At 45.6% G+C, this 25238-nt stretch overlaps 1 protein-coding gene across 23 annotated transcripts; it reads right to left on the minus strand.

Moving 5' to 3' along the window:
• Window positions 1–2079: 2079 nt before the first annotated feature.
• On the minus strand, window positions 2080–25238 carry LOC125545651 (uncharacterized). Of its 23 annotated transcripts, XM_087513724.1 has the most exons (13): window positions 24721–25238; window positions 23886–23995; window positions 23742–23795; window positions 23548–23619; window positions 23378–23442; window positions 7346–22866; window positions 6860–6892; window positions 6691–6769; window positions 5955–6082; window positions 3888–3972; window positions 3338–3657; window positions 2993–3205; window positions 2080–2492 (listed from the first exon to the last, which is right to left on the minus strand). In XM_087513724.1, the coding sequence occupies exons 11-13, from the start codon at window positions 3499–3501 to the stop codon at window positions 2300–2302; spliced, it is 570 nt and encodes a 189-aa protein (XP_087369850.1). In that variant the 5' UTR covers window positions 3502–3657; window positions 3888–3972; window positions 5955–6082; window positions 6691–6769; window positions 6860–6892; window positions 7346–22866; window positions 23378–23442; window positions 23548–23619; window positions 23742–23795; window positions 23886–23995; window positions 24721–25238; the 3' UTR covers window positions 2080–2299. The 23 variants fall into 23 exon arrangements, with proteins under 23 accessions (XP_087369850.1, XP_087369863.1, XP_087369859.1 ...); XM_087513737.1 differs by lacking the exon at window positions 6860–6892 and having other exon boundaries at window positions 22805–22866; XM_087513733.1 differs by lacking the exon at window positions 6860–6892 and having other exon boundaries at window positions 5955–6769; window positions 7565–7610; window positions 22805–22866.

Raw genomic sequence — 25238 nt, forward strand, 5'->3', positions numbered from 1 at the left:
GCCGGAACCGAGGCGTTGGGGGAAGACGAGGCACGGTGTCGCTGACGCGGCTGGCCCGCAGCTTTTTCGTGCCAAAACCACTCGCCCCGGCACCCCCGGGCGCCCCCCAGCGCGCCGGGTTCGGTCTGGATCCGCCGGCGCTGATTTCGGCCCAGGCCGGCGAAAATCGGGCTTCTGGGGGCGCGACTGGCCGTTTTTTCAGCGCCGGCGCGAAAAAATCGCCTAGGGAGGCCTTTCTGGGGGCGCGGCTGGAGATGCTCTTAGGATGATGAGGGAATTTGAGGTGATACTAAAACCCCACTTCCTTAATTTACTCCTTTGTGATAACCGGCATGGGGAAGCAACAGTTGGTGAAGTATGCAGCATGAAGTTTACTTTAGAGTAGAACATGTTCTGTACTGAGGAGCGGCCACTTATGCATATGAAGGGTGGATAGAGGATACGAAAGAGAGCGTTTTCTCTGCACTACTTACACGGGTCATATTTGTGGTGATGACTCCGCAGTCCTAGAAAACACTTTCCTACTCAAGCACCTTCAGCACTAACGTAGTATATTTTTATTACTGTTTACGTTCTTATTCGTAATTTAGTTAAACATCATTTTTATCTAGTTTCCCTAGCAAGTTATAGAGTATACTATTTTCAAACTCTGATTTGGGTGCGTACGTAGCCACGTGAAGTGACAACGTAGTTGTGAGGTATGTGATGCCTTCCAACCAGCTCCTTGTGGGTTCAACACTTATCATGAAAGTGCTACAAGAGCCTTGTGCACTTGCAAGTCATCAGATGTTTACTTTTTTATACATGCTCTACAATTTTGTATACAACTAAAAGAATATTTTTAGATTTTTTAAATACATATATAACATTTTTTTACAAAACACATTTGTTTAAAATACACATTGGAAATTTTTCTAAATAACAAAACATTTTTTCTGAACTATGCACTTTCTACATTGTACAAATATTTTTCTAAAAATGTCACGAACACATTTTTACATTTTTGAAACAAGTTAACATTTTTCTTAATGTAACAAAAAAAATCAATTTATGAATCATTTTTTAGTTACACGTACATTCTTTTACAATGTATAACATTTTTTTAAATGTCACGTGCATTATTCTAAAACATTTTTCGTGCACATGATTAAGATTTTTCATACACAAGAATAAAGTTTCATGTAAAGTATGTAATTTCATGTAAAATTACATACATATATAAATAAAAAAATAAAGAAAAAAAAGGAAAAACTAATATGTGAATAAAAAAGGAAGAAAAAAATTACATGACGTAAACATGATGATAAGCCATGGTAGGACTCGCCAATCCCTATTCAGCGCTGCAAGCGCCGGTTCAGGCCATTTTCGTAGTGAGTGGCTGGCCCATATACGTTCTGTCTTTTTTCTTTGTTTTTTCATCTTTTTCGTTTCTCTTTCTTTTCCGGTTTCCATTTTTGTTTTGTTTTCTTTTATTTTTTCTGAACAATTTTCAAATTTGTGGATTTTCCCCCAAATTCATGAACTTCTTAAAATCCGTGAATGTTTTAGTGCATGAACTTTTAGGTCAGGATTTTCTTTTCAAATTCACGTCTTTTTCAAATTCCATAATATATTTTTAAAAATTATGACCTTTTCAAATTCCACGAGCTTTTTAATTCATGAACTTTTTCCAAATATGTGAAGTTTGTCATCATGAACTTTTCTAAAAAGTAATGAAAATTTTCCATTTCCGCGAACTTTCTATAGTTGTATAAACCTATTCAAATTCATCAACTTTTTTCAAGTTCATGAGTTTTTTTACAATTTTTTGTGAATCCCTTTTTTAAAACTTCTTTTTAATTTTTGTATGATTCATTAGTGAACTAATAATAATAACAATAAAAAGAACTAAAAACAAAATTCTTAGTAAATCCGCACGTCCTACATTCAGTGACCACCACAAACCCAGTCGTGCGTCAACCCTGTGCGTCGAGCTGCTGTATGACGCAAAATGCGTCACATAGGAGGTCCCGTAAGACACTGTAGGACCGGTTCGGAAGTCAGTCATGAAAATGGGCCGTGAACGGAGAGATTTTGGACTACAACACTGCCAACCCATTTATTTATTGTCATATTCCTCAAAAGAAATTGTCATACCACTCAATTTTATTTATTTATTGTCACCGTTGCAGTTACTAATCTTCTAGTGCACGTCTAGCCTCCTTTCTCACCGGCTAAATCCAACTCCGGCCAGATCGGCCACTCATCTGCAGTCCATTAAGAGAAACCAGATCGACGGTGCTCTTCCACTACCCGATGTCTACCTCTTCCTCATCTGCCGTTGCCAGTGATTCCCTGCCAGGATTGCGGCGAGCAGATCAAAGCTTGTACCCAATTTTGAAACAATCAAATTGTCTTCAGGATTTTCGGCAAAACCGCAAATCGCCTTCTCGAGTGCATTAGCTCGATTAGGACACAACATCCTGCCTGATGCGGCAGCACCAATCCTCACTCTGCAAAATAATCCATGTAAACAACGAGTGTCAGGTATAGTATATATCACGTAAACACCACAAGTCATTCTACAACCAAAAAATTGAATACTCTGTTGCGCCGCATAACAGTTTACTCAGGATGCATTGCTACAGCCATGCAGTTCAGATCACGCAACAGATTTTAACAAATGTACGGGCTAATTTATTAATTTGTCCATTCTTTTCATACTTAAGGCTTAGAATCAGACACCAGACAACAATCAGGATCAACAAGAGCACAAACTTCTATACTAAATCTGACACTTTCTTTACTCAGGGGTAGACTATGTCCATAGTTCACAGCAAACAAGACTGATTCCTACAATTTTGGTGGGTCGAACACAGCACGTTCCTGGTTGCTACAATTTTCCACTTACATATGAAATCATTCAAAAAATCACCACTCATATACTGTCTCGCTTTTACATATGAATAGCCCAATGTGTCCCTACAAATTGCACATCTGCATAATGCCATACCTTCGCGTCCACCCCAGGAGCTTTCGGGTCGTCCTGCTTAATCGGCTGCTCAGATCCTTGCAGCGAATGCATTCGTCGCCGCCTCCGCCGGACAGATCTCCCCGTCGGCACTCACTTTCCTCATGGGCGCCAGCTGTTCCATAACCAGTGCGACGACTGGGTAGTGCAGAGGCTCCATCGGAGCTCTCAGTCACCTCTTTCAGCATGGTTGTACTGCATAACAAAATTGGCAAAACGTAAGATCCATATCAGGGTACACTATCAAAATCACTCGGAACACATAAAAATTGGTCATATTCGAGCACTCTAATTGGCTGCATCAAAAACTCCATCTTCAGTGCCTACCTTCTTGTTTCGTACAAAAGTTTGTCCGCCGAGGCCACCGCTCTCCCTGGAAGGATCCACGCGCCTGAGGTAGGAGATAATTGTATCCTGCACCCCATCCGTGCATTAACTCGGTTGCTGTCGCAATTCACGGAAAGCAAGTTTCCGGATCCATGGACCGGCATGGACGTTGATGCCCCGAGCCACGGCTCTGCTTCACTGGTTTCAGCCTTCGAGCCATATTAGAGTACCCTTGGTTCGTTTGGGCTTTCAGGTCATTAATCTCTTTAAACTTGCATTCTTTCACAGAAATGGCCTGATGTTCCATTGTCTTCTCTTTCCTTGCAAACTAAAATATCAGTTTTTTTAAAGATAAGATGTAACATAAAAAAACACAATACCGTAACACGAGAAGGGGAATACAGTCAATACACAATCACATAATTCTCACATAACACCATCACATAATTTCTCTAGATACTATTAAAAAATAACCTACAATATATTAATCCAAAAGGCAAAACATGCTAAGGGAGGAAAGAGAGTCTTGATACATTTGGAGGTGTGGTACCTTTTCTTTTTCTTGCAAACATTAATTGCCTCTCTTGATTTGGGTGATACAGATGAACTTGCAACCTGTTTCCTTTCCAAGAAGTCTGCAAGTTTTTGAACATATACTATGAAGTACTTCGGAGGAGTATTGATCTGTATATTTACTATGAAGGACACCATTAGAGTAGCAGAGATGTAATTACCAGGTAATGCCCTGTTTTAAAAAGACGAAAATTATATGTTGAAAAAAAAAGTCAAAACATTGCTAGAGCAGGAAGTAGTTTCTGTTACGTGGGGAAATCATAATGGAAGGCGCAAGGCAGCAGGGGCAGGTTATGCTGTGGCTAGACAAGGGCAGTTCGATGTCGTAGAAGGATGCATCTGTTTTGGTAGACTCCTGATTCTATTAAGGTAGTATTTGAGTCAGATTCCTATTAGAGTCCGAAGTATGTCAAAGTGGTACTAGTCCATGTCCTATATAAAGGACCTACCCGTGTAATCTTAGAGCATCTCCACTAGAAGATGCAAATTTGGAGATGTAAAAATTTACATCTCGAAAAAGTGCTTTTTGCCTCTCCAGAAAGGCCCACTCCAACAGATGATGCAAAACGGAGATGTAAAAGAGCAACACCAATAGAAGACGCAAATGAAGATGTAAAATTGTACTTCAACTAGTACTCAGACGGCGGCGGTGGGCGAGGAGGCGGGGCGGGGCGGCGGTGCGGGGCTGCGGCCGGATTGAGTGGCGGCGGTGCGGGGATGCGGCCGGTAATGTGGGCGGGGCGGCAGTGCGGGGATGCGGCCGGTCATGCGGGCGGGGCGGCAGCGGTGCGGGAATGAGGGCAGGGCGGCGGGGGTGTAGGGATGCGCCCGGTGATACGGGTAGGTGGCGGCGGTGCGGTGATGCGGGCGGGACGGTGGCAACGATGGAATCGAGCTGTGGTGAAAAAACACCCGATTCGCGGAGTGCGGCGGCGGCTGACGGTCGAAACCGGCGGCAGGGTGCCGGAGGGGTCGGGTGGGCGGCGGCGAATTTAGGCGAATTCGGCCAGCGACTGGTCGCGCGGAAGTGAAATGAACGACAATTGGGTAGTTGGCGGACGGTTGCGTTTTTACATCCCCATATGCTGGAGATGCAAATTTGCACTGCGAGGTGTTGTAGTTTACATCTCCGGGAGGCGGAGATGTAATTTTTTTGCATCTACATCATCTGTTGGTGAAGGGTTTTGGGCCTTGGAGATGCAAAAGTTAGTTATTTTTGGATCTACATCTTCTATTGGAGATGCTCTTAGAGGCAAGCAATAATCAACAAAGTCTAGTTTCCCTGATCTCTGTTCTCTATCACTAATCCCTGCTACCTTCTACTACTGCGGCGGCGACGGCGCCGCACCGTCGGCCCTCAAGCACCTGCAGGCTGTTCCAGTTTCACTTGTACCAATCCTAAATAAGCCTCTTGTGGTTTTGCCTGCTGACAAAACCTACAACTTCGACTTACAATTATTTACAGTCCACCTACTACCTAGGGCTAGTTACACTTCATGATCTTGTTTTCCATCCCGACCTGCATCACTGGATTTTTAGATTGGATTTTCTGGTGGTAGCTCTTAATCCTCACATAAGGCAAAGGACTTAATCCTCACTCTGTATCAGTTAAGTAACTATGCTGTAGCATTCTTCAAGGTAAAAACAAGCATTCAAATTCGCACTCTGATTGTATTTTCTTAACTATGTTGTAGCATTTGTTTCCAAGGTAACACAAGCATTCAAATTTGCACTCTGATTATATTTTCTTACCTATGCAGTAAGACTTGTTTTCAAGGTAACACAAGCATTGAAATTCGCACATGTTTATTCAGTACTGTCACGAAGTGGCTGCAGTGTTCATGCTTAGAAAATGCTATCACAACCAAATTGCTTAACCCTTTCAGTATCTAAATTCCTGATATAATCATATATTCTTGTAGCAGACCCAATTCTTACTAAGAAGTCATGCTACCTCCATGTACAGCTTGTGTGGTAGGTATCACAGATCCTTCAGACTACCATGATTAAAATTCAAGAATTGTACAACTACATACTGCCATACCTTTGGGTCCAGCCAGGGGGTTCAGGATTCATCTTGCCAATCGACTACTTGGATGCCCATGGTGAACCTCCTCCCTCCGCAGCCGCTGCCCCCTGCGCCTCACAGATCTGCCCTTCGGCGTTCAGCTCCTGCATCGGCGACAACGTTTGCTCGGCAACTGGTTTGGTCATCGGACAATCTAACGACTCCATCAGGACGTCGCTGTGATTAACAGCCTCCAACACGGTCAATCTTCTAGTGCAGAAGAAAGAAATGGGAAATCGATAATGGCTCAGAAGCAAAACTAAAGCGACCAGAGACAACTGCCCCACGCGCTGCTCTGGAGCGCCTCGACATACATGCGCGCCCTGTCCCTGACGGGGTCTAGCTCGGCCACCGTCATCAGCGCCTGTTGGCAGCTGAGTACCGCCCACTCCTGCAGCTACCATAATATTGCCTAAAAAATACACGTATATTTATACCATAATATTGCCTAAAGAAAAACAAAACTGAGACGAGGGGAAATAATTTCAAAGCACATTACTAACATGACCCAACATGCAAACACAGCTGGATATCATAATGCATCTTTAGACAAATTCACAGGCAATGTATTTTTTTTTCAGCCACACAGATCATCAATACCGGATCAGGCACGAGACACATCAAGCAGAAGCAAAATATACATATATGTAAGCATCAGCAGTACAGAAATTCAGTGAATGAAATAGGAGAGATGATTCTTGTGATGGATTACAATGTGACATAATGATTAATGGAGTTACTCCTGTTTCAGCTTGCTCAACAAGAAGGTTGCAAATGGCATCACACATTGCCTGAAAGACATTAATCAAGCACATCTCAGATGATACACCAAATATCGTTCTTTGTTAAAGAAGATGCATAAACAATGGGATTGCCCTTACCAAAATTCAACATGGTAAGCTTGATGCAAATTTCTGTATCATGAATAGGATATTTAAGACCAGAACAAAAAAGAGTTGCTGTTACATGCATATGCAAAAAACTAAGCTCTAAAATTTATAGAGATGCTATTCTCTTGCTAAGCTCTTAAATTTTTCTCCCGGAACAGAGATACTATTCTCTTGCTAAGCTCTTAAATTTATACACAGTTTTGATAGAAACATGTGATACGTCCCTTGCTTATTGCTGATACTGCAACTGCAGTTTATATGAGTCTACTTTTGTGCCTCCATACACCTGTTATGAAGCATTCATCTTGACAAAAAATACAAAGGATGACATATGACTTCTACCAATTCTAGAACTTGTTCCTTTCTAAACCAAGCATCAATCAGAAAGCCATGTCAAATTTGAACCAAAACACAAATCAAACATCATACAGAGAGGGAGAGAGGTCAGAGGGGAGGGAAGGACTGGGAGCAGGTCACCTAAGGTAGATCACGAGCGCCAAAATCCTACATGAGGCAGCATGGTGCAGAACAAACTATCGGGAAATTCGTGGATGCCATAATACTTAGAAATGATGCCTGAAATGGAAAGGTTGCCTAATTTTTTTCATCTAAAGCACTTTTAAATCTAAAACAATGGAATATAGATACCAGGGAGATGAGAATGTATTCTTAAATTCATAAACCAGGAGCACTAACTGGGCTTACACACGATGCATACACTTGAAAACCCGATGATTATTTCCTGCAGAAAAATCACACAATGAAATGGTATCAATGCATCATATGGGGAAATTGCAAATCATAGGGTGGAAGTGGAGAAACCAATCACATACCTTGGCTATCCCAAAAGTTGGTAAGCATAGAGCTCTTCTATCTGAACCAAAACCGAATCAACAACACAAGAGTCTAGAGTCCGCAATGTGTGCACCGCCTAGAACTCAGGCCTCACTGCTTCATCCCTCCGCCACTAGCCTAATGACCGTCCCTACTCCACCCCCGCCGTGAAGACCCTGTCGCCCTGGTCTCCCATGGCGGCGACATGCGTCTAATCCGCGCAAGGGGGCGAGCAATGGGGAGGCGAGGAGGAAAACAAGAGGCACAAGAGGAGCCGGGATAGGAGGTGGAGATGGACGATGGCGGACGAGGGGTGGAGGGGGAGGAACGGATGTGGTGGTTGTGGTGGGAGGCCAGGGTTCAAATGGGGTTTGCATGCATCAGCGGAGACGTCCACGACGAGCCGCACGACGTGTGGCGTGCGAGGACAGGGTTGCTCGCACCCACGAAGGGCTCACCCAGCCAATAGGGAGAAAGAACGAGCCCACCGGTCATAATACTGAAAACTAACCGTGCGGTGAAAACTGGCAGAACAATCTGATGGCCGTGACGAACCAGTTGACCAAAAGTAGCTCTATCAAATGGCTAACAAAGCTTCAATCTGGGGGAGCACCGAGAGGCCGAGTTGGGGAGCCTCATTATAGGTTAGAATGTTGATGACATGGTTTGTCATCTTCATCACTCTCTATATGGCTCTAAGCAAACCCCTTGTGCCTAGTTTGCGCGCTTCGCCTCAGTGGTGATTGCGGCTGGTTTTTGGCAAGTGCTCATGATCCAGCACTTTTAGTCAACCATTCAACTTGTGGTCGAAAACTTCTACATATCGATCATCACTGGCGACGACTCTAAGTACATTGCCTTTGTGAAGGCTCGTCATAGTGAATTTCTTGTGTATGATCTTAGTCCTCTTCGCCACTTCCTTGAGATTGAGGTTTCTTCTACCTCTAATGGCTTCTTTATTTCCTGCACTTTCGATCCACCATTCAACTTGTGGTCGAACACTTCTACATGTCGATCATCAGTGGCGGTGAAGTAAATTGTCTTTGTGAAGGCTCATTAGAGTGAATTTATTATGTATGATGTTGGTCCTCTTCGCTACTTCCTTGAGATTGAGGTTTCTTCTACCTCTAATGGCTTCTTTATTTCCTGCACTTTCGGTCCACCATTCAACATGTGGTCGAACACTTCTACATGTCGATCATGACTGGCGATGAAGTACATTGCCTTTGTGAAGGCTCGTTAGAATGAGTTTCTTATGTATGATCTTGCTCCTCTTCGCTACTTCCTTGAGATCTTCTTGCTTGTGCTGCTCTTACTGATGAGCGCACTATTGAGACTCCTATGAAGTCAACATCCACCTTTGTGTCCACCTCCTCTCCGTGTCAGTCTGGATGGGCATCCATTGCCTTGCTGCGGATTGCTCTGGGTTCTGTCCCAATCCCACATCCCGTGTTCCCTTGTTGTGCGACACCATAACAACACGCTCAAGCACCACCAATGGTGAGCAGGAGCTCAGACAGTCGACGCGTACCTGGATTATGCACGGGACGAGCCAACGACAGGCACTACCTAAAGCCGGGGCCAAGGCACACAGTAGGAGAACCTGGGGTGCTTAATCAAGTGCGTGTCCCACAACCCGCAAACAGGAGAAGAACACCAATCCGGATCGGCAGGGTACGGAGAGTGCACAGGCACGTGGGATGCTGGATCAAGTCCCTCTGCTGCCACCGTCGCCAGTCTCTGCCTCTGTTGCCTTGTCTACCAATTATTATTTTTAGCAGTGGCATCATCACCTTGGGTCACTTGTGATCTCTCATCCTTAGTTTGACGTGGTCTTCTTGGATTCGTATCCGACGATGTCTCTAAACTGTCAAGCTTGTCGGCTTGGTAAACGGGTCCAATTACCTTATACTCATAGCAAGACAGTGTCTCAGCCACCTTTCAACCTTGTTCACTCTGATGTCGGTCGTCCATCTCCCTTTGCCTCCAAAGGAGGCCATCACTTGGATATATACTTTATTTCTTCTCGTAGTGAGATCTTATCTATAAGGGTTTTGCAGTCATGGTTCATACTCAATTCTATACGCCTATTCGTGTGTTCTGTGATGACTCTGGTGGAGAGTATATCTCCCAAGCTGTTGCGTGGAATCCTTGCTGAGCAGGGTACTCTTGCTTTCGTTTCTCTTATCCTTGCGCACATGCTCAGAATGGCGTGACCGAGCACAAGCATCGTCAACTTCTTGAGACGGCTCGTCCGTTGATGGTCACTGCCTATATTCCCTCGCACTTTTGGGCTGAGTCTGTCTCCACTTCCATCTATCTCATCAACCTTCAGCAAGTCCTCTGCAAGGTGGCACTACTTTCGGGCATCTATTCGATCGTTTCCCGATTATTCGGCGCTTCAATTGTTTGGTTGTGTTTGCTATGTCCTTGCCCCATGTGAGCGCACCAAACTGACTGCTCAGTCCGTTGCGTGTGTCTTTTTAGGATACAACGATGAGCATAAGGGATATCGCTATTGGGATCATGTAGGTCGTCTATTTCTCAGGATATAACTTCTAATGAGTCTCGACCCTATCAGCCTCGTCCATCTTCCTCGACTTTTTAAGTGGAGTCTTTCCATAATTTTCCCGACACTCCTATCACTCCTGTTGGGCCCAAATCCATTCGTCGTACTGCTCCTGCTTCTCCGATTATTGCAGATCCAATGCCATCATCTCCTATGATTTCCTCACCTCGCTTATCACGGGATTCTACAACATCATCACCGGTGGCTTCCTTGTTGTCTCCGTGACCTTAGTTTACCCCGATGATTCCAGCACGTATTCTTCCATTTTTTCCTCACTTTTATACACATCATCCGCATGTTGTGGATGTGTCTACTGATGTGCCATCTTATCGTAAGGTTGTTCATCCCGAATGGCTGCATGTGATGGCATCGAAGCTTAATGCTCTTGCCCGCATCGACACGTGAATTTCCTTCCTCGTGCCCGTCTCATCACTTGTAAGTGGGTCTACAAGGTTAAGACCGGTGTTTCTCTTGAGCGTTACAAAGCTTGTCTAGTGGTGAGAACATGGCCATGACTACGATGAGACATTTGCTCCTATATGCCCCACATGACCACTCTTCACACACTTCACAATGTGGCTTCTATCCGTCGATGGTTTGTCTCTCTTGATGTCAAGAATGGCCACCACCTGGGTTCTCTTCCTGATGGAGTGGTTTGTTGTCTTCATCACTCTCCATATGGACCTAAGCAAACACCTCGTGCCTGGTTTGAGCACTTCCCCTCAATTGTGATTGTGGCTGGTCTTTGGCGAGTGCTCATGATCCTGCACTTTCGGTCCACCATTCAACTTGTGGTCGAACACTTCTACATGTCGATCATCACTGGTGACGACTCAAGTACATTGCCTTTGTGAAGGCTCATCATAGTTAATTTCATATGTATGATCTTGGTCCTCTTCACTACTTCCTTGAGCTTGAGGTTTCTTCTACCTCTAATGGCTTCTTTATTTCTTGCACTTTCGGTCCACCATTCAACTTGTGCTCGAACACTTCTACATGTCGATCAATACTGGCGATGACTCTTAAGTACATTGCCTCTGTGAAGGCTTGTCATAGTGAATTTCTTATTTCTTCATCATAGTTCTTCATCCTCTTCGCTACTTCCTTGAGATCTTCTTGCTCGTGCTGCTCTTACTTGAGACTCCTATGAAGTCAACATCCACCATTGTGTCCACCTCCGCTCCGTGTCATTCTAGATGGGCATCCTTTGCCTTGTTGTGGGTTGCTATGGGCTCTGTCTCAATCCCACATCCCGTGTTCCCTGGTTGTGCGACACCATAACCGCACGCTCGAGCATCACCAATGGTGAGCAGGAGCTCGGACAGTCGACGCGTACCTGGATTATGAACGAGACGAGCCAACGACAGGCGCTACCTAAAGCCGGGGCCAAGCGCACACAGCAGAAGAACCTGGGGTGCTTAATCAAGTGCGTGTCCCACAACCCGCAAACAAGAGAAGAACACCAATCCGGATCGGCAGGGTACGGAGAGTCCATAGGCACGTGGGATGCTGGATCAAGTCCCTCTGTTGCCTTGTCTACCAATTATTATTTTTAGCAGTGGCATCATCGCCTTGGGTCACTTGTGATCTCTCATCCTTAGTTTGACATGGTCTTCTTGGATTCGTATCCAACGATGTCTCTAAACCGTCAAGGTTGTCGGCTTGGTAAACAGGTCCAATTACCTTATACTCATAGCAAGACAGTGTCTCAGCCACCTTTCGACCTTGTTCACTCCGATGTCGGTGGTCCATATCCCTTTGCCTCCAAAGGAGGTCATCACTTGGATATATACTTTATTTCTTCTCGTAGGGAGATCTTATCTATAAGGGTTTTTGCTGTCATGGTTCATACTCAATTCTATACGACTATTCGTGTGTTTTGTGATGACTCTAGCGGAGACTATATCTCCCAAGCTGTTGCATGGAATCCTTGCTGAGCAGGGTACTCTTGCATTCGGTTCTCTTATCCTTGCGCACATGCTCAGAATGGCGTGGCCGAGCGCAAGCATCGTCACCTTCTTGAAATGGCTCGTCCGTTGATGGTCACTGCCTATATTCCCTCGCACTTTTGGGCTGAGTCTGTCTCCACTTCCATCTATCTCATCAACCTTCAGCAAGTCCTCTGCAGGGTGGCACTACTTTCGAGCATACTTTCGAGCATCTATTCGATCGTTTCCCGATTATTCGGCGCTTCAATTGTTGGTTGTGTTTGCTATGTCCTTGCCCCACGTGAACGCACCAAACTGACTGCTCAGTCCGTTTCGTGTGTCTTCTTAGGATACAACGATGAGTATAAGGGATATCACTATTGGGATCATGTAGGTCTTCTATTTCTCAGGATATAGCTTCTAATGAGTCTCGACTCTATCAGCCTCGTCCATCTTCCTCGACGTTTTCAGTGGAGTCTTTCCATAATTTCCCCGACACTCCTATCACTCCCGTTGGGCCCAAATCCATTCGTCGTACTGCTCCTGCTTCTCCGATTATTGCAGATCCAATGCCATCATCTCCTATGATTTCCTCACCTAGCTTATCACGGGATTCTACAACATCATCACCGGTGGCTTCCTTGTTGTCTCCATGACCTTAGTTTATCCCGGTGATTCCAACACGTATTCTTCCATGTTTTCCTCACTTTTATACACATCGTCCGCATGTTGTGGATGTGTCTACTGATGTGCCATCTTATCGTAAGGTTGTTCATCCCGAATGGCTGCATGTGATGGCATCGAAGGTTGATGCTCTTGCCCGCATCGGCACGTCAAATCTCATTTCCCTCCTCGTGCTTGTCTCATCACTTGTAAGTGGCTCTACAAGGTTAAGACCGGTGATTCTCTTGAGCGTTACAAAGCTTGTCTAGTGGTGAGAACATGGTCATGACTACGATGACATTTGCTCCTATATGCCCCACATGACCACTCTTCGCACATTTCTCAATGTGGCTTCTATTCACCGATGGTTTGTCTCTCTTGATGTCAAGAATGCCTACACGTAGCCACCACCTGGGTTCTCTTCCTAATGGCATGGTTTGTTGTCTTCATCACTCTCCATATGGCCCTAAGCAAACCCCTCGTGCCTGGTTTGAGCGCCTCCCCTCAATTGTGATTGTGGCTCGTTTTTGGCGAGTGCTCATTATCCTGCACTTTCCGTCCACCATTCCTTGTGGTCGAACACTTCTACATGTCGGTCATCACTGGTGACGACTCAAGTACATTGCCTTTGTGAAGGCTCGTCATAGTTAATTTTTTATGTATGATCTTCGTCCTCTTCGCTACTTCCTTGAGCTTGAGGTTTCTTCTACCTCTAATGGCTTCTTTATTTCCTGCGCTTTCGGTCCACCATTCAACTTGTGGTCGAACACTTCTACATGTCGATCATTACTGGCGATGACTCTAAGTACATTGCCTCTGTGAAGGCTTGTCATAGTGAATTTCTTATTTCTTCGTCATAGTTCTTCATCCTCTTCGCTACTTCCTTGAGATCTTCTTGCTCGTGCTGCTCTTACTTGAGACTCCTATGAAGTCAACATCCACCATTGTGTCCACCTCCTCTCCGTGTCATTCTGGATGGGCATCCTTTGCCTTGCTGCGGGTTGCTATGGGCTCTGTCTCAATCCCACATCCCGTGTTCCCTGGTTGTGCGACACCATAACCGCACGCTCGAGCATCACCAATGGTGAGCAGGAGCTCGGACAGTCGACGCGTACCTGGATTATGAACGAGACGAGCCGACGACAGGCGCTACCTAAAGCCGGGGCCAAGCGCACACAGTAGGAGAACCTGGGGTGCTTAATTAAGTGCGTGTCCCACAACCCGCAAACAAGAGAAGAACACCAATCCGGATCAGCAAGGTACGGAGAGTGCACAGGCACGTGGGATGTTGGATCAAGTCCCTCTGCTTCCACCATCGCCAGTCTCTACCTCTGTTGCCTTGTCTACCAATTATTATTTTTAGCAGTGGCATCATCGCCTTGGGTCACTTGTGATCCCTCATCCTTAGTTTGACATGGTCTTCTTCGATTCGTATCCGACGATGTCTCTAAACCGTCAAGGTTGTCGGCTTGGTAAACAGGTCCAATTACCTTATACTCATAGCAAGACAGTGTCTCAGCCACCTTTCGACCTTGTCCACTCCGATGTCGGTGGTCCATCTCCCTTTGCCTCCAAAGGAGGTCATCACTTGGATATATACTTTATTTCTTCTCGTAGGGAGATCTTATCTATAAGGGTTTTGCTGTCATGGTTCAAACTCAATTCTATACGACTATTTGTGTGTTTTGTGATGACTCTGGCGGGGAGTATATCTCCCAAGCTGTTGCGTGGAATCCTTGCTGAGCAGGGTACTCTTGCATTCGGTTCTCTTATCCTTGCGCACATGCTCAGAATGGCGTGGCCGAGCGCAAGCATTGTCACCTTCTTGAGACGGCTCGTCCGTTGATGGTCACTGCCTATATTCCCTCGCACTTTTGGGCTGAGTCTGTCTCCACTTCCATCTATCTCATCAACCTTCAGCAAGTCCTCTGCAGGGTGGCACTACTTTCGAGCATACTTTCGAGCATCTATTCGATCGTTTCCCGATTATTCGGCGCTTCAATTGTTTGGTTGTGTTTGCTATGTCCTTGCCCCACGTGAACGCACCAAACTGACTGCTCAGTCCGTTTCGTGTGTCTTCTTAGGATACAACGATGAGTATAAGGGATATCACTATTGGGATCATGTAGGTCTTCTATTTCTCAGGATATAGCTTCTAATGAGTCTCGACTCTATCAGCCTCGTCCATCTTCCTCGACGTTTTCAGTGGAGTCTTTCCATAATTTCCCCGACACTCCTATCACTCTTGTTGGGCCCAATTCCATTCGTCGTACTGCTCCTGCTTCTCCGATTATTGCAGATCCAATGCCATCATCTCCTATGATTTCCTCACCTAGCTTATCACGGGATTCTACAACATCATCACCGGTGGCTTCCTTGTTGTCTCCACGACCTTAGTTTATCCCGGTGATTCCAACACGTATTCTTCCATGTTTTCCTCACTTTTATACACATCGTCCGCATGTTGTGGATGTGTCTACTGATGTGCCATCTTATCGTAAGGTTGTTCATCCCGAATGGCTGCATGTGATGGCATCGAAGGTTGATGCTCTTGCCCGCATCGGCACGTGAAATCTCATTTCCCTCCTCGTGCTTGTCTCATCACTTGTAAGTGGCTCTACAAGGTTAAGACCGGTGATTCTCTTGAGCGTTACAAAGCTTGTCTAGTGGTGAAAACATGGTCATGACTACGATGACATTTGCTCCTATATGCCCCACATGACCACTCTTCGCACATTTCTCGATGTGGCTTCTATTCACCGATGGTTTGTCTCTCTTGATGTCAAGAATGCCTACATGTAGCCACCACCTGGGTTCTCTTCCTAATGGCATGGTTTGTTGTCTTCATCACTCTCCATATGGCCCTAAGCAAACCCCCCGTGCCTGGTTTGAGCCCTTCCCCTCAATTGTGATTGTGGCTCGTTTTTGGCGAGTGCTCATTATCCTACACTTTCCGTCCACCATTCCTTGTGGTCGAACACTTCTACATGTCGGTCATCACTGGTGACGACTCAAGTACATTGCCTTTGTGAAGGCTCGTCATAGTTAATTTTTTATGTATGATCTTGGTCCTCTTAGCTACTTCCTTGAGCTTGAGGTTTCTTCTACCTCTAATGGCTTCTTTATTTCCTGCGCTTTCGGTCCACCATTCAACTTGTGGTCGAACACTTCTACATGTCGATCATTACTGGCGATGACTCTAAGTACATTGCCTCTGTGAAGGCTTGTCATAGTGAATTTCTTATTTCTTCGTCATAGTTCTTCATCCTCTTCGCTACTTCCTTGAGATCTTCTTGCTCGTGCTGCTCTTACTTGAGACTCCTATGAAGTCAACATCCACCATTGTGTCCACCTCCTCTCCGTGTCATTCTGGATGGGCATCCTTTGCCTTGCTGCGGGTTGCTATGGGCTCTGTCTCAATCCCACATCCCGTGTTCCCTGGTTGTGCGACACCATAACCGCACGCTCGAGCATCACCAATGGTGAGCAGGAGCTCGGACAGTCGACGCGTACCTGGATTATGAACGAGACGAGCCGACGACAGGCGCTACCTAAAGCCGGGGCCAAGCGCACACAGTAGGAGAACCTGGGGTGCTTAATTAAGTGCGTGTCCCACAACCCGCAAACAAGAGAAGAACACCAATCCGGATCAGCAAGGTACGGAGAGTGCACAGGCACGTGGGATGTTGGATCAAGTCCCTCTGCTTCCACCATCGCCAGTCTCTACCTCTGTTGCCTTGTCTACCAATTATTATTTTTAGCAGTGGCATCATCGCCTTGGGTCACTTGTGATCTCTCATCCTTAGTTTGACATGGTCTTCTTAGATTCATATCCGACGATGTCTCCAAACCGTCAAGGTTGTCGGCTTGGTAAACAGGTCCAATTACCTTATACTCATAGCAAGACAGTGTCTGAGCCACCTTTCGACCTTGTTCACTCCGATGTCGGTGGTCCATCTCCCTTTGCCTCCAAAGGAGGTCATCACTTGGATATATACTTTATTTCTTCTCGTAGGGAGATCTTATCTATAAGGGTTTTGCTGTCATGGTTCAAACTCAATTCTATACGACTATTTGTGTGTTTTGTGATGACTCTGGCGGAGAGTATATCTCCCAAGCTGTTGCGTGGAATCCTTGCTGAGCAGGGTACTCTTGCATTCGGTTCTCTTATCCTTGCGCACATGCTCAGAATGGCGTGGCCGAGCGCAAGCATTGTCACCTTCTTGAGACGGCTCGTCCGTTGATGGTCACTGCCTATATTCCCTCGCACTTTTGGGCTGAGTCTGTCTCCACTTCCATCTATCTCATCAACCTTCAGCAAGTCCTCTGCAGGGTGGCACTACTTTCGAGCATACTTTCGAGCATCTATTCGATCGTTTCCCGATTATTCGGCGCTTCAATTGTTTGGTTGTGTTTGCTACGTCCTTGCCCCACGTGAACGCACCAAACTGACTGCTCAGTCCGTTTCGTGTGTCTTAGGATACAACGATGAGTATAAGGGATATCACTATTGGGATCATGTAGGTCTTCTATTTCTCAGGATATAGCTTCTAATGAGTCTCGACTCTATCAGCCTCGTCCATCTTCCTCGACGTTTTCAGTGGAGTCTTTCCATAATTTCCCCGACACTCCTATCACTCTTGTTGGGCCCAATTCCATTCGTCGTACTGCTCCTGCTTCTCCAATTATTGCAGATCCAATGCCATCATCTCCTATGATTTCCTCACCTAGCTTATCACGGGATTCTACAACATCATCACCGGTGGCTTCCTTGTTGTCTCCATGACCTTAGTTTATCCCGGTGATTCCAACACGTATTCTTTCATGTTTTCCTCACTTTTATACACATCGTCCGCATGTTGTGGATGTGTCTACTGATGTGCCATCTTATCGTAAGGTTGTTCATCCCGAATGGCTGCATGTGATGGCATCGAAGGTTGATGCTCTTGCCCGCATCGGCACGTGAAATCTCATTTCCCTCCTCGTGCTTGTCTCATCACTTGTAACTGGCTCTACAAGGTTAAGACCGGTGATTCTCTTGAGCGTTACAAAGCTTGTCTAGTGGTGAGAACATGGTCATGACTATGATGACATTTGCTCCTATATGCCCCACATGACCACTCTTCGCACATTTCTCAATGTGGCTTCTATTCATCCATGGTTTGTCTCTCTTGATGTCAAGAATGCCTACACGTAGCCACCACCTGAGTTCTCTTCCTAACGGCATGGTTTGTTGTCTTCATCACTCTCCATATGGCCCTAAGCAAACCCCTCGTGCCTTGTTTGAGTGCTTCCCCTCAATTGTGATTGTGGCTGGTTTTTGGCTAGTGCTCATGATCGTGCACTTTCGGTCCACCATTCAACTGTGGTCGAACACTTCTACATATTGATCATCACTGGCTACGACTCAAGTACATTCCCTTTGTGAAGGCTCGTCATAGTTAATTTCATATGTATGATCTTCGTCCTCTTCGCTACTTCCTTGAGCTTGAGGTTTCTTCTACCTCTAATGACTTCTTTATTTCCTGCGCTTACGGTCCACCATTCAACGTGTGGTCGAACACTTCTACATGTCGATCATTACTGGCGATGACTCTAAGTACATTGCCTCTGTGAAGGCTTGTCATAGTGAATTTCTTATTTCTTCGTCATAGTTCTTCATCCTCTTCGCTACTTCCTTGAGATCTTCTTGCTCGTGCTGCTCTTACTTGAGACTCCTATGAAGTCAACATCCACCATTGTGTCCACCTCCGCTCCGTGTCATTCTAGATGGGCATCCTTTGCCTTGCTGTGGGTTGCTATGGGCTCTGTCTCAATCCCACATCCCGTGTTCCCTTGTTGTGCGACACCATAACCGCATGCTCAAGCACCACCAATGGTGAGCAGGAGCTCGGACAGTCAACGCGTACCTGGATTATGAACGAGACGAGCCGACAACAGGCGCTACCTAAAGCCGGGGCCAAGCGCACACAGTAGGAGAACCTGGGGGTGCTTAATCAAGTGCGTGTCCCACAACCCGCAAACAAGAGAAGAACACCAATCCGGATCGACAGGGTACGGGGAGTGCACAGGCACGTGGGATGCTGGATCAAGTCCCTCTGCTGCCACCGTCACCAGTCTCTGCCTCTGTTGCCTTGTCTACCAATTATTATTTTCAGCAGTGGCATCATCCCCTTGGGTCACTTGTGATCTCTCATCCTTAGTTTGACGTGGTCTTCTTGGATTCGTATCCGACGATGTCTCTAAACCGTCAAGGTTGTCGGCTTGGTAAACAGGTCCAATTACCTTATACTCATAGCAAGACAGTGTCTCAGCCACCTTTCGACCTTGTTCACTCCGATGTCGGTGGTCCATCTCCCTTTGCCTCCAAAGGAGGTCATCGCTAGTGACCTCTCTCGACACACCTCTTCTCATAGTGAGGTCTTATCTATAAGCGTTTTGGTGCCATGGTTCATTCTCCATTCTATACGCATATTCCTGTGTTCTGTGATGTCTCTGGTGGAGAGTATATCTCCCAAGTTGTTGGGTGGAATCCTTGCTAAGCAGGGTACTCTTGCATTCGGTTCTCCTATCTAGGTGACATGCTCAGAATGGCGTGCCTAAGCACAAGCATCGTCACCTTCTTTACAAGAGTCGTCTGTTGATGGTCACTGCCTCTCTTCCCTCGCACTTTTGGGCCGAGGTTGTCTCCGTTTCCATCTATCTCATCAACCTGCAGCAATCACTGCTCTGCAAGGTGGTGCTACTTTCGAGCATCTGTTCGATCCTATCCTGGTTATTCCGTGCTTCAATTGTTTGGTTGTGTTTGCTATGTCCTCCTTTCCCCATGTGAACACACCAAACTGACTGTTGAATCTGTTGCGTGTCTTTTTAGGATACAACAATGAGCATAAGGGATGTCACTATTGGGATCATATTGGTCTTCAGATGCCTATTTCTCGGGATATAACTTCTGATGAGTCTCATCCCTACCAGCCTCGTCCATCTTCCTCGACGTTTTCAGTGGAGTCTTTCCACAATTTTCCCGACACTCCTATCACTCATGTTGAGCCCTTATCCATTCGTCGTACTGCTCTTGCTTCTCCGATTATTGCAGATCCAACGCCATCATCTCCTATGATTTCCTCACCTCGCTTATCACAGGATTTTACAACATCATTACCGGTGGCTTCCTTGTCTCCATCACCTTAGTTTATCCCGATGATTCCAACTCATATTCTTCCATCTTTTCTTCACTTTTATACACATCGGCCGCATGTTGTGGATGCATCTACTGATGTGCCATCTTCCCTGTCTCGGCCTACTTATGGCTTGCTTCCTCATCTGCTTCCACCTGTTGACCGCCTTGGTCTTCAAGCGCTGGCGCTATTGTTCTTGAGCCGACTTCTTATCATGATGTTGTTCATACCAAGTGACACATTGCGATGGCGGAGGAGATTGCTGCTCTTGAGCGCATCGTCAAGTGGGATATTATTTCTCTTTCTCGTGTTCGTCCCATCACTTGGTGGGTCTACAATGTTATGACTCGCTCTAATGGTTCTCTTGAGCATTACAAAGCTTGTCTTGTGGATCGTAGCTTTCAGCAGGAGCATGGTCCTGATTACAGTCCTGATTACTATGAGGCTTTTTGCTCGTGCAAACCATATGACCACTGCTCGCACACTTCTTGTGGCCTCTGTTGACCATGGGTCTGTCTCGGCTTGATGTTAAAAATGCCTTTCTTAATGGTGAACTACAAGAGGCGGATTACATGCAACCACCACTCTGCTCCTGACGACATGCTTCGTCATCTTCATCGCTCTCTCTATGGCTTTAAGCAAGCCCCTCAAGCCTAGTTTGAGTGTTTTGCCTGTAGGGTGGTTGCCGCTGGTTTTCAACAAGTGCTCCTGATCCTACGTTGTTTGTCCACTTTTTTGCTCTTGGTAGTAGTCTTCTTCTATATGTTGATGATATGATCATCACCGACAAAGACCCTGAGTATATTGCCTTTGTGACAGCACGTCTTAGTAAGGAGTTTCATATGTCCGATCTTGGCCCTCTTTGCTACTTTCTTGGGTTTTAGGTCTCTTCTTGCTCAAAATTAATAATGCAGGATCTTCTTGCTCCTGCTCGTATTCTTTTATCTTTTCCTAACTTATGTCTTATATACACGTCACCTGCGTGTTGTGGATGCGTCTACTGATGTGCCATCTTCCCCGTCTCGGCCTACTTATGGCTTGCGTCCTCGTCTGCTTTGGCCTGTTGACCACCGTGGTCTTCCAAGTGTTGGCGTTGTTGTTCTTGAGCTGGCTTCTTATAGTGATGTTGTTCATACCAGATGGCATATTGCGATGGCAGAGGAGACTGCTCCTCCATCACCTGAGTTTATTCCGATCATTCTTGCTCGTATTCTTTTATCTTTTCCTAACTTATGTCTTATATACACGTCACCTGCGTGTTGTGGATGTGTCTACTGATGTGCCATCTTCCCCGTCTTAGCCTACTTATGGCTTGCGTCCTCGTCTGCTTTGGCCTGTTGACCACCGTGGTCTTCCAAGTGTTGGCGTTGTTGTTCTTGAGCCGACTTCTTATAGTGATGTTGTTCATACCAGATGGCATATTGCGATGGCAGAGGAGACTGCTGCTCTTGAGCGCATCGGCACGTGGGGTATTGTTTTTGCTCCTCCTCGTGTTCGTCCCATCACTTGGGTCTACAAGGTTAAGACTCACTCTGATGGTTCCCTTGAGCCTTACAAAGCTCGTCTTGTGGCTCGTGGCTTTCAGAAAGAGCATGGTCCTGATTATGACGAGACTTTCTCTCGCAAATTGTCTAACCAATGTCGCACACTTCTTATTGTGGCCTCTATTCGCCACTGGTCTATGTCTCGGCTTGATGTTAAGAATGCCTCCATTGGTCTGTGTCTCGTCTTGTTATTAAGAAAGCCTTTCTTAATGATGAGCTGCATGAGGAGGTTTACATGCAGCAACCACCTGGATATTCTGCTCCCGACGACATGCTTTGTCATCTTCATCCCTCTCCCTATAGCTTTAAGCAAGCCCTCACGCCTGGTTTGAGCATTTTGCCTCTATGGTGGCTGCCACTAGTTTTCAACAAGTGCTCATGATCCTACGTTGTTTGTCCACCTTTCTGCTCTTGGTAGGACTCTTCTATCTGTTGATGACATGATCATCACCGGGGGAAGACCATGAGTATATTACCTTTGTGAAGGCACATCTTAGTTAGCAATTGGTTATGTCTTATCTTGGCCCTCCTCACTAAATTCTTGGGATTGAGGTCCCTTGCTCAAAAATAATCCATGATCTTCTTGCTCGTGTTGCTCTTACTGATGAGCGCACTCTTGAGACTCCCATGGAGCTTAATGTTCACCTCCCTGCTACCGATGTTGACCCGTTGCCTGATCCAACGCTTTATACATTTTGTTGGAAGTCTTGTCTTTATGCCTGCCACTCGCCCGGAAGAAGAAACAGACTGCAGTGCCCCCGTTCGAATGCACCTCCTCCCGCGGCGTCGTCGCTCCACTTTCCTACTCTACCCTCCACTATATGCTCAGCGGCATTATCGTCGTGGCTAGGATGGTGGCAAACTCGCTAGCGCCGATGCCTTTCGCACGATGTTGCTAGAGCCTTCATCCTCTCCAGTGGCATGAACGACCGAAGGGGACAATGCCACCATGGTTGTTGGCATTCCCTCTGCCGGATCGTGAAGTGTTTGGGAGTGAGACTAAGAGAAATACGGGAAAGGAGACGAGGACTAGCGTATTCGGGGAATGGGTAATTACATGAAGTGCTTATAATGCATGAGATGGACATGGACCATGTCACTCTGTTATCAAACCAAGCAAGAAAATAAGGAATGGATTTGTAATAGGAGTAAATGGCCCGAGGTTAAGCCTTTAAAGCTTCTAGGAGACTGTAAACAGTATTTGTGTTAATTTTGCATACCTCCTCAACATGAAGAGGTTTGGATCATGAACTGCATCTATTTTCTCAGTTGGCTGGTACACCTGAAAAATAAGGCAATGACTGATAATGCATACAAAGGTCAACCGGATTATTGTGAAGTATGTGCATCATCTTAATGAAAATTGGGTTCATAAAGAGAGACGGAACTTTGAAGAAGTTTAATGAAATCACGAACCATGATAAGATAATTTGTACTTTCCTTGCAGATAGCCAAAACCACATATTTTACAGATGGATATCCATGGTTACAATTTATATTTAATTCATTTTTATTACACGGACTGCAAAAGAAGTGAGGTTTGTAGCACCATCATGGGGTAGTACCACCCAGGCAAGGACTAGCGCACTGCCTTCCTAATTCCTGCCAACATACTGCCATCAGCAGTCCCGTTGCATTTGTTTATAAGGGTGTACCATATTTCAGCCATTGCAACCTAGTAAACTAAAGACATGCATCATGGTACAAGTTTTTTTTATAAACTTGGTCAAAGTTGGATGAGATTGACTTCAGACAAACCTAATATGCAAAGTAAAAAGGACTGGAGGGAGTACCTTCCATATCTTGTTATTGTTGACCTGAAATAGCTAAGTCCAGCATCACTTTGAGATAGCTCAACCTAAGAAAAGGAAAAATTGAAAAATTCAAGATCAAGTTGGCAGAACATAAAAAACCCTTTCAGAAAAATAAAATAAAAAACTAACAGTATTTACAGTGAATTCACCTTTGATTTTAAGTTGTCAATCAAATCAGAAAACGTACTGCTTTTTGGCAATCATATAACATGAAACAGCACCTGATAAACAAAGGTTATTGCAGGGCATGTTTAGACACATAAAAGCGGCTGCAAGCACAAAATTTGGTGCAAACAACCTCATTGTGTGTAGCTTGGTGAAAAGCAACTCAATGTTATCAGACCTTGCAGTTCTGGCAAAGGAATGTCAGTGTCTCATAATATAAAATGTCAGACATCTGCAAGTAAAAAGGAAGCTCAAGATGATCAATACTCCCATGCAATGTAGTAGTAAATAAATAGGAAAACATTAAAAAAAGGTGCCTGACCTGGTTGCTGTAAATGCTGTATGTGCTTTGTAAGGCGAAGTTTTGAAGGGATCATCCATACCAAGATGCTGTGCAACTTTCTCAACGACATATATGTGGAATGTTTTGATCTACAAGTATGAAAGTAAAATCAGTTATCAGTATTTTTTTATGTGAGAAGTCAATGTGTTAAATGAAGGTTCAGAGATTCCTGACACATACAGTTCTAGAGATATCAAGCAATCTGAAATGCACAGCCTATAGATAGCAGCAATCATTTTTTTTTCTCAGTAAAAAAAACCATTAGACAACAACTGTAATGAGCTTCTGAAAATAAGTAAAATAAAACTGCCTCATGTATATATGACAATCACTATTGAAGGAACATCAAACACCAGACTAGCACACAACTACAAGTGGCACACAAATTAAGAGATCACACAGAATTAAGAATCACCTATCAGCACACAACTACAAGTGGCACACAAATTAAGAGATCTCCCCTGAATCAACTAGATTTAAAACTTAATGTTCCTCTCGTCTGCTCTACTACCAATACGAATCATAGTAAATAGCATGATTAATAACATTAATACAGGGAGAAATTTGAAAGACTAGCTTGGTAAAACAAAATGCCATCCATTTTGTGACAAGAAACTTATTATACAGTATCACCCTGCACAAAAAAGCAGAGTCTGTTTTGCAATGTGGGGAGCATGTCGGTCTCAATTGGAGCTGGATTTCCAACATACAACTTCCTTGCCCCACCTGAAGCTGCTACACTACACTTGAAGAAGCGCCACCGGTTGACCAAGAAACAGGATTTAAGTCGGATTGGGCGGTCCAGATTGCATACCTATTGGTTCAGATGCGTTCAGGCGGCGCCGGCGGCTTTGGGGCTTGTCGCTGAGCTGGCTCCGGTGATCCTTGCTCCTCGGGAAGGCGTCCAAGAGATTTTCCTTGAGTCGGCGGTTCCGTTTCTCTCCTGGGAGACGTCGGTGGTGTTCTCTGGCGTCGGCTGGGCTCTGTCGAAGCTGTGGCGGCGCCGACGAGTACTCAGTCTCGAATTCGAGAGGCTCGGCTTGACTTGGCAGTTCCGTTGCCCTCCTCGGAGACGGCAGTGGTGGTCTCTGGCGTCGACTGGGCTCGACCGGAGCTGTGGCGGCGGCGGCGGCACCGCAAAGAATTGGAGCTCGGATTCGACGGGTTTCGAGGGCTGCGAACTCGGGTCGAGGCGCGGGAGCGCCTCCATTTCTGTAGGGATCGAGAGGCGGCGCGGGGCTACACAGGAAGGCGGTGCTCGGGCCGGACTCCGCCATGGAGGTGGACACCGGCTCGGGTCCGGGCGTCAGCGGGAGAGGGGGTATGGTTCAA

The sequence above is a fragment of the Triticum urartu genome, chromosome 3A (genome assembly GCF_056163025.1).
Source record: "Triticum urartu cultivar PI428250 chromosome 3A, HENAU_Tu73, whole genome shotgun sequence".
NCBI lineage: Eukaryota > Viridiplantae > Streptophyta > Magnoliopsida > Poales > Poaceae > Triticum > Triticum urartu.

Bases quoted from the DNA above. Each gene is read 5' to 3' on its own strand.
- LOC125545651 (XM_087513737.1), bottom strand. From the start codon at position 3,501: ATGCCGGTCCATGGATCCGGAAACTTGCTTTCCGTGAATTGCGACAGC. The intron at 3,206-3,337 runs GTAGGCACTGAA...TTTGTTATGCAG, and splicing joins CTTTTGTACGAAACAAGAAG to TACAACCATGCTGAAAGAGG. The intron at 2,493-2,992 runs GTATGGCATTAT...ATTATTTTGCAG, and splicing joins CTCCTGGGGTGGACGCGAAG to AGTGAGGATTGGTGCTGCCG.